Source organism: Cornus florida, unplaced genomic scaffold, assembly GCF_030987335.1.
Source record: "Cornus florida cultivar Cherokee Brave unplaced genomic scaffold, ASM3098733v1 CherokeeBrave_3.0.0_Hap2_Chr07, whole genome shotgun sequence".
Lineage (NCBI taxonomy): Eukaryota > Viridiplantae > Streptophyta > Magnoliopsida > Cornales > Cornaceae > Cornus > Cornus florida.
Window position 1 is genome coordinate 1,217,665 of NW_026775577.1, and position 10,882 is coordinate 1,228,546.

A 10,882-nucleotide genomic window follows, 5' to 3' on the forward strand; every position below is an offset into this window, starting at 1 on the left:
TGTGTGCAACTGCAATTACAACTTTCAAATCATGTTAATTTGTTAAAAAAGAACAGAATAAAAATAATATATTGTACCATTGTTCATCTACGATTTTTGTTTTTTTAGTAGGTTATCAAAGAATAAGTATATGCAAAGAGGTTCAAGGCATGTATCCTAAAAAATTAATTTATTACATGGTTTCATTTGTCAACTTAGTTTTTGCTGAATAAAATTGATAAATGCATCACCTTTATTCCGTCATTTGCTTACCTGATGATCATAAACCCTAAAACCTAAACCTTGAATCAAAAAGATTGAATCTTTGTAAAAAAAAAAAAAAAAGAGAGAGTTTTGACTTAAGTATAATAATTTGACCAAACTCGTAATAAAGACGGCAAATTAATTGGGATGTTCATAAATAATTCAGGCTTAGATTGTCAAAAACTCAATTCTTGTTTCTCGTGAACAAGTTCCATAGGTTTTAGTGTATCACACATTAAAGAGCATCTAATTGTAAGTTCGGCCCATGCATTTGCAACAAATATGCTCGGCTATGGGGCCATTAAATTGTCCACATTTGTTCACAAAAAGGTCCATATACTTGCCCAAGAAAATTAATGCAAGAAGGCCTGCAATGTATTTCTTTTCTAAGAAAAAAATAATATAGTGTTATGGCAACTTGGATGTAAACCTAACCTTTCTTATTAATTTTATTTTTGCATAGAATGCCTGCTATCTTATTAATTTTATTTGGCCATGTTTGTCATGACTTGGGTAACAGCTTGGCTAAATTGCTCACGATTTTTCAAGCTTGAAGTTAGTTTCGCGCACATGCAATTACTATTTCTTATCTATCCTATGTCTTTGTGTGTAGTGTTATTTTGTTTGGTTGTGCTTTGTAGATGTCGTATGGCTGTTTCATATTGTCAAGAAATGTATACATATACATATACATATACGAAAATTTGTTCTTTCACTTGTCAAGTTTTAGTGTTGCATCAAGTAATTAAATATTATCTCAGTAGTGTTATAAGCAAAGGGGAGTTTGAAACCCTTTGAGGTCATCCCTTTAGATGCCTGTGACTCTGGATTTATGGGGTATTCTAAGATACTTTATACCACCGCACAAAAAATAAAATAAAAAGAATAAATAAATAAACAAATGGACAGAATATGCAAAACCCGGCCAGGATTATAGTCATCCTGACTAATTTTATTCAGCTTTAATTTCTTTCAATCTATCATATGATCAATACAATAATTAGTTTAACAAAACATATCAAACTTACAAACAACCTCCACACTGCAGCTACAAAACAGACTCCTTGCTAATAATTAATTAAATTATGAAGAGAAAACCAGACATCGATGCAATTAACAGAATAAAGGATGTGGCAAAGTGAAATGCAGAAGCTGCAGAAGTCGAATTAGGCGTAGAAGATGAAGACGATCCAGGTGCAGAGGAAGCGTCGGCCGCGGACACTGTTTTAATCGTGACCTTCATCCCTTGATCACAGTGGCCTAATGTGCCACAAGCAAAGTAGCGTGTACCGGCCTTGTTCAACTTAACCACACTGTTACCACCATTCATTGAATCTGTGGCACTACCAATGTCACAGTTCTTGTAGGCACTGTCACTACCAAGTTCAACCACACTGTGCAGTGCAGTATACTTGAAAACTGTCCCAACAACCAAATGAATTATATCAATTCCATAATGAATAAACATATACCAGGTCATTGGTATACTCGGCCAATAAAAATTAATATACCAATTAGCTGAGAGTAGTTTTTATTGGGTGGACATACCAATGACCTAGTGCACCGAATATCTTCTCAAAAAATAAAGCTAAATATATATACCTAGGCCATAATGAATAAACATATACTAGGTCATTGGTATACTCGGCCAATAAAAATTAATATAGGAATTAGCTTAGAGTAGTTTTCATTGGGTGGACATACCAATGACCTGGTGCACCGAATATCTTCTCAAAAAATAAAGCTAAATATACATATTTAGGCCATAATGAATAAACATATATCAGGTCATTGGTATACTCGGCCAATAAAAATTAATATAGCAATTAGCTTGGAGTAGTTTTCAATGGGTGGACATACCAATGACCTGGTGCACCGAATATCTTCTCAAAAAATAAAGCTAAATATATACATTTAGGCCATAATAAATAAACATATACCAGGTCATTGGTATACTCGGCCAATAAAAATTAATATAGCAATTAGCTGAGAGTAGTTTTCCTTGGGTGGACATACCAATGACCTGGAGCACCGAATATCTTCTCAAAAAATAAAGCTAAATATATATACATAGGATCCTGTGTTGCGTACTGCATCATGTATGTTGCAGGAGGTCTACAACAGAGGATCTAAATGCTTAACTACCAGCCCAAAGAAAAAGGAAACATACCGAGTTGATCGCCGACCTTAAATGTCTGACCGGAAGACCATGAACTGAAGTCAGTAGATTCATCCCAGCCTTGGCTTCCCCCAACAACATGTTGGGCTGCCAAGGCTTGTTTGGTGAAAAACATAGCAAAAACCAACACCAAATAAAATTTGTATGAAGCCTCCATTTGCAATCCCTTCACTCCCTCTTCAGCCTAGCTTGTTTGATTACTAATTTACTACTCCTACTGAAATTATACATGTGTGTGTGTATGTAGGCATCTATATATATAGAGATGACAAGCTTCTAGCACTGCTGTATTGTCCTCATTTTGTTTCATAAAGAATATATAAAATACAAGATTTGGTGACTTGAAATTTAATAATGATCAAATTGACCACCTAACCCTTGGAAGAAAATGTTTAGTATTGAGTTGGTGCAGGGGGTAAGAGTTGGGGTTTATGTAACTTAGAGTCCTAATAGGGACAGTAGTTCAGTGTTTGGATTGCCTGCTAAGCAAAATGTGGTAGGTCCTTAAGTCATGGAGGCGTGGCTTTGAAACTAGGCTACCCCTGGTAATCAATAATGATAGATAAATTCAGAGTCACTAGTGGGATTGTCTGTAAGCTCCTTTTTTCAGGTTGTTGTAGGTCAGGTGAATTGTATATATTCTTGAAATGCGTGAGAATTTAGAAGAAGACAGCCCAAAAAAATGTAGGTCAGGTGAATTGTTGTGATCATTGCCAGATTACATTAGTTTCATTTGACACAAGCAACCATAGCATGCATCTCTCTCTCTCTATATATGTATCTCTCTCAAATATGCAAGTGCCACTATCAAATTTCTTGTACCACACTAATGTGATGTGCTTGAGCCTCGTATATACTCTTAATGAACTGTGGCGGTATCGGATATCCGACACTTGTTCAATATGCAGATACGGCCCAAACACGTGTTCGAAACGCCTAAAGGGAAGCAAAATATACTTCGAATTTGAGGTATTGACTAACCAATCTTCTCTTGACAAGTGGACTAAGCCCCGTTCACTGTTGACTGCCTTTCACAAATGAGTTTGAGGGACCCGCATCCTCTTGGGTATTTAGACCTGACCCGTGCGTCCAATGAACCAAAACTGTACCATTTTAGTGCACAAGATTCACAAAGTTTGAGGGACTTAGATCTTCTCCTGTGCAGGAATTTGGACCTGTGCATACCGGGCACCAAAACAGTGCCATTTTGGTGCACAAGATCCACTCCAACACAGTAAGGGAGCCTCTTCAGCTTGAGCCCTCTTTGATTACCATTTATTTCCTATGCATTGCAAAATGCCAAGAATAATACGAAGGATAAAAATATGTATATCATCACAGGAGAATTGGAAATGCCTAAGAAAATAGGAAACTGCTTCTATCCCCAAAGGGAATTCTTCTATTATTTCATTATGAAACTTTGCTTTCATGAAATGCCCATCCATTGAAGCCCTCAAAATCAACACATCAATTCAAATTGTAGTTTAGGGAGGTTGGACCCTACTTTTAAGTCTGTAAATCTTTTGAATTTTAACAGGGATGCAACCCAAATGAGTTAGGCCACCGGAAGCACCAGAGCCTTACCCGGAAAAGCTTGCAAAGTCTGGTCTGAAGCCATGAAACATGAAGGTGTCATTGGGTTGATAAATTCAACTCAATTAATGAGGTGAGTTGGGCTCAACCAAATGCAGCTCCACCAGGATACTACCATATGAAACATGCACCTCTATCATCATATATGGCCATTATTTGATTTTCATTGATTATAATGTAATAGCTTAACACAGACAAAATTAGAAATTCCCAGTAGAACAAACGAAATGATGAACTGAAGACAGAGTCACCTGGAGATTGATTTGATGAGGATTGCTTTATACATGCACTTGAATCCCAAGATTTCGCTAGCGATAAACACCATATTCCTTAATATTTACTTAAATCTCACAAATTCAAAGTGACTCAATAATACTCAAGAGTTGAGATTTTGGCTTCTTCCATTTACATTGTACTTAAAGGTAATGGATATCAAGCATGTTAATCACTTAACACTACTAGGAGGGGGCAGGTTCTTCTTCCTTTCACTAAAACTACTGCTTGAAAGTAACCTCGGGAGGCAACACTGAGTAGACCTAATCGATTTCTCCTTCTCACGTCTGAAATCTCCATTTGGAGTTCTTTCACTACTACACACGGAGTTGGATCCCGAGACATAAGGGGTACCATTTGCCGATTTTTGAGAGAGGTCCAACGTAGCTACTGTACCTTCCCTCTTCACGTTCACCTCATTCTGGTTGATCAACATATGTCGACTGTCAACATCTTGGTCACCTCCAAAGCTATCACGAAAAAGTTCAGATAGTTTCTTCTTCTTCTCTGTTGGGGATGGTTCAGGTATGGAACCAGGTGCTCGGTCCTGGAGAAGGGCTCTATTGACTAGTGGTGTTCCCGTGGAAAAGTTGTGATGGACTGGAGTACTACCGCGAGATGGGGTAAAATCTGCATTTTACAAGATAGATAAACAGAATAAAATTTTGATGGTGCCAACAAAAAGTACGAAACAAAGAAGAAATACCAAGTGACATTCTACCACATTCTGCATTCTTCATAATATCAGTAGGGTGAAATTCACATTTCTACTGACATGGGGATGTCACATGCACAGGCACGCAAATTCAAGCTAGTAAAGGTTACCCAAAGTATTCTAGTGAATTCTTACCACCATTAACACTGAGGAAATCATCTTCACAGTCAGACTCTAACCAGGCTTGAGAATCAAAAAAGGTCTCATCTTTACTACCTGCAATAAGCAGGGAATATATCAAATCTAGGCATCAGACAGGTACAAAGAGTAGCTTCAGAATTTTAAGGAAAAATGCAACTAGATTAAAAGGAAAAAAATAACAATGAATTATGATCTGTGTATTCTGTGGCGTAGGTCTTGTAATTGTTTAATTTTATTTAAGTAAATTTAAATTGAAAAAATATAAATATACTTGACATGTATTACTTTTGTCCATTTAATTTCCATTCAGTACCTGGAGGACACCCTCATGCCTCAGTTATAACCATTCACCTGCAATAATAACTTATTGCAAGATCTAAGGTTTAGATAACAAAGAACATTTTCCTTCTTTTTTTTAAAAATAAAGAATTAAAAAAAAAAAAAAATTCGTTAAGTCACTTCCAAATTGCCAAAATCCAATTGCAAGAGACTAAAATAAATAATATGAGTCAGTCAAATATGACAGTTTAATTTAGTCAAAATAAAGAAAATGTAAAAGTTTGACTGATATGCGCAATCTACTATAAATGAATTTTGATACGAAATTTTGACCGTAAAATCCTCAAACGATCCTCTTCAACTGGTTAAAAGAACATCTAGATATTTCTGCAAAATCAAGGAAAAAATCAAAGAGCTCATAGCAGCTGGTGATGAGGTGCACAGCCTCAACATAAGTTTTTCCTACTAGAAATTGCCAAGCCAGCAAAATATTTCTAGAATTTTGTCAAATAACATTCCTTAGAAGCTCAGTCCAAATGGTGTAGGCATATGAGAAATAGCAGCAAAAGATTTGCTGGAACCCATTTAGGATTTCGAAAACTAAATTTTGTAGTGTATATTGCGCCCAAGAATTATCAATTACAGCAGTCGATATGAGAGCTGGAAAGGACGAATAATTGTATAATGGGCAGTTATCATGATAGGTAAACTAAAGGCTTAAGAGCCACTGGGATCTTGAGCTGCAAGGTTTGATTGAAATCAGTGTAAACAAGGAAGAAGCAAGACAACTAAAGGATTGACCAGCCATGGCCAAACCATTTATCCTATTAAATGATAATTTTGTCCATAGGGTGCACACCAGGAAAAATTAAGCATTGGATTGTCTTCTTATCTTTTAGCCTAATAACAGCTCCTTCAAGAATGGTTTGACATCTTCCCTCCTACGGTGTTGTCCCTCTACTCCAGCTTTGCATAAACAAAATGATTCTCTAGGATAGCTACCATTCAAAACTAGGCAGTGTTTGAAGAATAGACCATGTCAGAATCTGGGTGAATTGGATCAGGGTCTTAGAAAGCAATTATGATATCCTGACATGTTAGGGGTAGGGCACAAGTTATATGTGACTGAAGAGTTATATTGGTGGCTCAGTACTATCAGCCATGTATCGGGGTCATCTTATGACACCATGAAACAACTTGCAGGTCATAGGCAACACAATAAATGGTTTTTTGCTTTTTCCAAACTACATTTTTTCTCCACCGAAGGCACCAAAAAGCATTAAACGAAGTACTCTAATACCTTGCTAATGTGATAGTGTCTAAATTAACATTTTACACAACGTTATCCATGTCAGATGGATTGTTCAGTTTACTTTATAGATCCATCACATTATCTTGTCTTATAAAAAAATAAAAAAATCATCTTCTTTGAGACTTTTTGGACCTTGTACGTAGTCTATTGCTTGATAACAATCTGATAATAAGCCACAATCAAGTCACCTCAGTGTCCCTTGAAACAGTGATCCGTACTTCAATGTCAAACCACAAATCAAGGATGGATAGCCATCAATGCATATAATCATTGGATCCTTGCAAGGAATATTTTTCAAGGGGTTGGGCAATATTCACAAATGGATTGTATATATTAAACACAGAAAGAAGGAAGTCAGAGACATATATCTGTATGAACTGAAAATATCCCATCATAACAAAGAAGTACAAGAGAGAAGGCTTTTAAACAAATCTTGTCAACCCAGGGGCACTTAGCAATCAAAACTTAACATCATGTCGGATTCAAGTGAAAGCTTTGTTTTATGTCCTTTATGGATTATTAAAGTAAACCAAAATTTTCATCCCCCGACAGCACAAGGAATAGCAGTGCAGCAAATGAAAGAAATTGCAACCCATTTACATGCATGCGAGCAAGTAAGCAAGCGCACACATGACACACCCATGTGGCTTTGTAAACGGGGTGTTTAAACTCTTAATCAAAAATTTCTTTTACACAATAACCAAAATAATCAGAAGGAACACATGTAGCAAATATTTAGAGGACTTAATCTAATTATAAAACCATAAAAGGGTTAGACCAAAAAACTTCATAATTTGATGAAATGTAACCACATCTTTATTTCTAAAACAATGTAATGGAACCGATACATTATTTTAGGGTCATAAAATAAAGGAAGGAATTAATTGCCATTGTTGACTGTTGACAAAGTAACTAAGTGCTTATAGCTCTTCTTCTTTTTTTCAGAAAGTGTTAAAGGGAGTGCGTAAGGGTTCATACCGTTCATGACAATGTTACACGTCATGCTAGAAAGCCCCAAAGAGGTTGTGGCTGGTTGAAGGATGAAATAGAGTCTCGACAGGATAGAGGAAGGTAAAGGACACCATCCCAAGTCCATGGATTGGAATATTGGATTATTCCTTAGACAGGATGTTCCCTTATTTTGCAAGTGGAAGGGGTTTTAATGACCAAAGTCCTACATCTGAAAAACAACTAATGAGATGAGACACATGTCGAATATGTTGTCACTCCCAAGAAAGAACGTGTATTCCATTATCCTCTTTCCTACCATCTCCTCAAGTAGGCAAATACTTACTAGTGAACATTTGTGGGTATTAAGAAAACGGGCACACACAAGGACTCTAATTCGCGAGTCTTGGCCCAATTATCAATGGTGAGATCCTAGGGATGCCAAACTCAAATCACTTCCTTCTTGAAAACCCTCACGTGACGTGTCAAAAAATACCACGTTGCATAGCTGCCTATTTGGCTTCGATGTGGCAAATGATGGAACCTTATACCTCTAGAAAGAAGATCAAAATAAGTTGACAGTCTCACAAAGAATGGCTATATGTTGACAACTAATTGGGGACCAGGGGTGGGGGTAGAGGGACCATATAGGTGGTGTATGCATGTGTATGATAGAGATAGACAGAGAAATCTCTAACAACCATTACAGCATTGTGTCCATATCAGAAGTTGGCTTATGAGTTGTCCATCCTGTAAATTACGAAACATTCCTATAATCCAAGTTGTTATGAGTCATTTTTAAGAGAAATCTCTAACAAACATTACAGCATTGTGTCCATATCAGAAGTTGGCTTCTGAGTTGTCCATCCAAATGATCCTGTAAATTGTGAAACTTTCCTATAATCCAAGTTGTTATGAGTCATTTTCAAGATAATCAATCGAAATCCTTGTCAATGAATTTGAAAGCTGTTTTTTGAAAAGCTAAAAAGGATTCTACTGATAGTATTCAAGACATAACCGTATACATATTAGATGGGAACAGATTAGGCCATTCTCTAACCATGTCAACACTCCACACAATCTACACTGTGTAGCCAACCTTGTTATAAAGCAATAACCTCATTAGATCAATAGTCTAACATACATCTAATCAACAAATTTTTTAAGAAGGAAAAAATTGAAATAAGTATATAATTTTTTTTTTTTTTTTACTATATGAGAACCAAATTATGATTACAATACGTGTGTGTGTGTGTGTATCATCATCATCCTTGCCTTCATCTCCGTACCAACAAGGTCGGCCACTGTATATTAGATGCAATCATTTCATGCCAGGTTTTTTTTTTTTTTTGACAAGTAAAAATCATTTCATACCATTTTATGTGGGTTTCTCCAAATATTAAAACTTTCAACTCAGATATATGTGAAAACAATGGTGGAAATTCGTTTAAAATGATGTCAGAGAAGTATGGCATGATATTTTTTATGCAAAGGTAACTATAAAATTGATGATGAAAAAGAAAATACTGCATAAAACAAACATCTAAAACCCAAAAAACAAAAAAGAATGAAGAATCAAACCACCTAAAGCATAAGTCAAAAACAATTTATGTCAGAAAAGTCGCTCATCGAAAGCATACCCTTTTCATTGCAGACAGCAAAGATAAAACACACAAAAATAACAAATTGTAAAGAGCCAATGAAATTTACAGACAGACAATTCGATTTTTTGGACATAAAATTCAAATGAAGCAACCATTACAACAAATTAACAAATTTAATACTACCAAAGCATATTTAGATTCCAAGAATAGGGTCATACCAAGGTCAAAACTGGTCACTTGGTTCGACGGTGACCACTGAGATTTGAGACCAACTCCGGCGACCGGACGGTCAACACTGATGATGGGTTTGTCTTTGATCGGTGATGGAACCACAAGCTTTTCAGTTTTAGACCCAAATGACAATCGGAGCTTCATAATTGAATCTGAGTCTTTGTGAACTGAAACACAAGCACCCATCTCTCAAATAACTACTCTTATCATCACATAGATTAAAAAACAGAAAAGTATCTCTGCTTTGTGCAAACTTGTAGAGAGAGAGAGAGAGAGAGAGAGAAATTTAGAGAGAGAGAGAGTAAAGTAGTAGTGGAAGAAGAAGAAGAGACAAGTGTAGGGACGATTTTGGCATTGTGCTTAAAGAAGTGGAAAATTCTTGCGAAGCGAATTGAGACAGAGATAGAGAGAGAGAGTGGAGAGAGAGAGAGAGAGAGAGAAGGCCTTGAAAGCGAAGTTATTGTATTGCCACGGAGTGGGTCCCAAAAAATTTCTTTATCTTTATTAGGGTTTGAGTTCTGAGCGGTGAAACGGACCGTATAAAGCTGTCTTGAAAGGGGGTTGTGGTTTCCGTTTTCATGTACTCAGTGCTCTGCGATTGCAGGGGTGTTCAGTTTCTTGGGTTGTGTTTGGATGCTGAGAAAGTTAACTTACACTGGGAGGAAAAAACGTATGTGGGGCCACCCATACTTTAGTTAAGGCGTAAAGCACGTTATATTCACGTGGGCTCTACCTAAACAATTTTTAAGTGATATTTTTTTCCTGAATATATATATATATATATATATATATATTTTAAAGAGATATTTTCGTCTGAGGTTCTTAACCATGTTAATATTTTATTTAAATTTTATATTATTTTCTTGCAAATAATTCATACACCACCCTAATAATTCTGAGAGGTTAAATTTTTACTGGTGAAGAGACTACTAAACTATTATTCATATTAATCATTTATATTCATTTTTTGCAAAAAAAATAAGCAAAAGTTAAATGCATTCCCATACTCCAATTAGTAGATTATTAAGTTTTATATATTTTTTCTCGAAAGTTTAAGTTTTAAATTTAGATTTATCCTTTTGTAGTAAAAAAGATTTATCCTTTTGTAGTAAAAAATTCTCTCTGTTGTCTAGCATTGGATTTTTTTCCTTAAATTGGACATAGTGTTATTATTTTAACCCGGTCATTCTGAATCCTGAACCAGACATAATCTTTAAATAAATTAATTTTTGATTAGCAGAAAAAAAAATTGGAGAGATTTCATTGGACAGGGTAATATTTTTAATATTATTATATTATGATTATTATTTTCGTAATTAGAGGTATAATTTAATTATAAGTGGTTGTAGCATCCAGAAGCCCTC

At 35.7% G+C, this 10,882-nt stretch overlaps 2 protein-coding genes across 2 annotated transcripts; both read right to left on the minus strand.

The window, feature by feature from the left end:
- Positions 1 to 1,156: 1,156 nt before the first annotated feature.
- Positions 1,157 to 2,742, minus strand: LOC132315664 (mavicyanin). The gene is made up of 2 exons (XM_059814005.1): positions 2,414 to 2,742; positions 1,157 to 1,662 (listed from the first exon to the last, which is right to left on the minus strand). The coding sequence occupies exons 1-2, from the start codon at positions 2,577 to 2,579 to the stop codon at positions 1,322 to 1,324; spliced, it is 507 nt and encodes a 168-aa protein (XP_059669988.1). The 5' UTR covers positions 2,580 to 2,742; the 3' UTR covers positions 1,157 to 1,321.
- A 1,504-nt stretch (positions 2,743 to 4,246) lies between these two features.
- On the minus strand, positions 4,247 to 9,930 carry LOC132315663 (uncharacterized protein At3g27210-like). The gene is made up of 3 exons (XM_059814004.1): positions 9,506 to 9,930; positions 5,139 to 5,219; positions 4,247 to 4,918 (listed from the first exon to the last, which is right to left on the minus strand). The coding sequence occupies exons 1-3, from the start codon at positions 9,702 to 9,704 to the stop codon at positions 4,461 to 4,463; spliced, it is 738 nt and encodes a 245-aa protein (XP_059669987.1). The 5' UTR covers positions 9,705 to 9,930; the 3' UTR covers positions 4,247 to 4,460.
- Between the last annotated feature and the right edge of the window lie 952 nt (positions 9,931 to 10,882).

Coding starts and splice junctions, on each gene's coding strand:
- LOC132315664 (XM_059814005.1), bottom strand. CDS start 2,579: ATGGAGGCTTCATACAAATTTTATTTGGTGTTGGTTTTTGCTATGTTT. Junction 1,663..2,413: donor TAAGGTCGGCGATCAACTCG/GTATGTTTCCTT, acceptor TTGTTGGGACAG/TTTTCAAGTATACTGCACTG.
- LOC132315663 (XM_059814004.1), bottom strand. CDS start 9,704: ATGGGTGCTTGTGTTTCAGTTCACAAAGACTCAGATTCAATTATGAAG. Junction 5,220..9,505: donor AGTGACCAGTTTTGACCTTG/GTATGACCCTAT, acceptor TGCTTATTGCAG/GTAGTAAAGATGAGACCTTT. Junction 4,919..5,138: donor TTTCCTCAGTGTTAATGGTG/GTAAGAATTCAC, acceptor TGTAAAATGCAG/ATTTTACCCCATCTCGCGGT.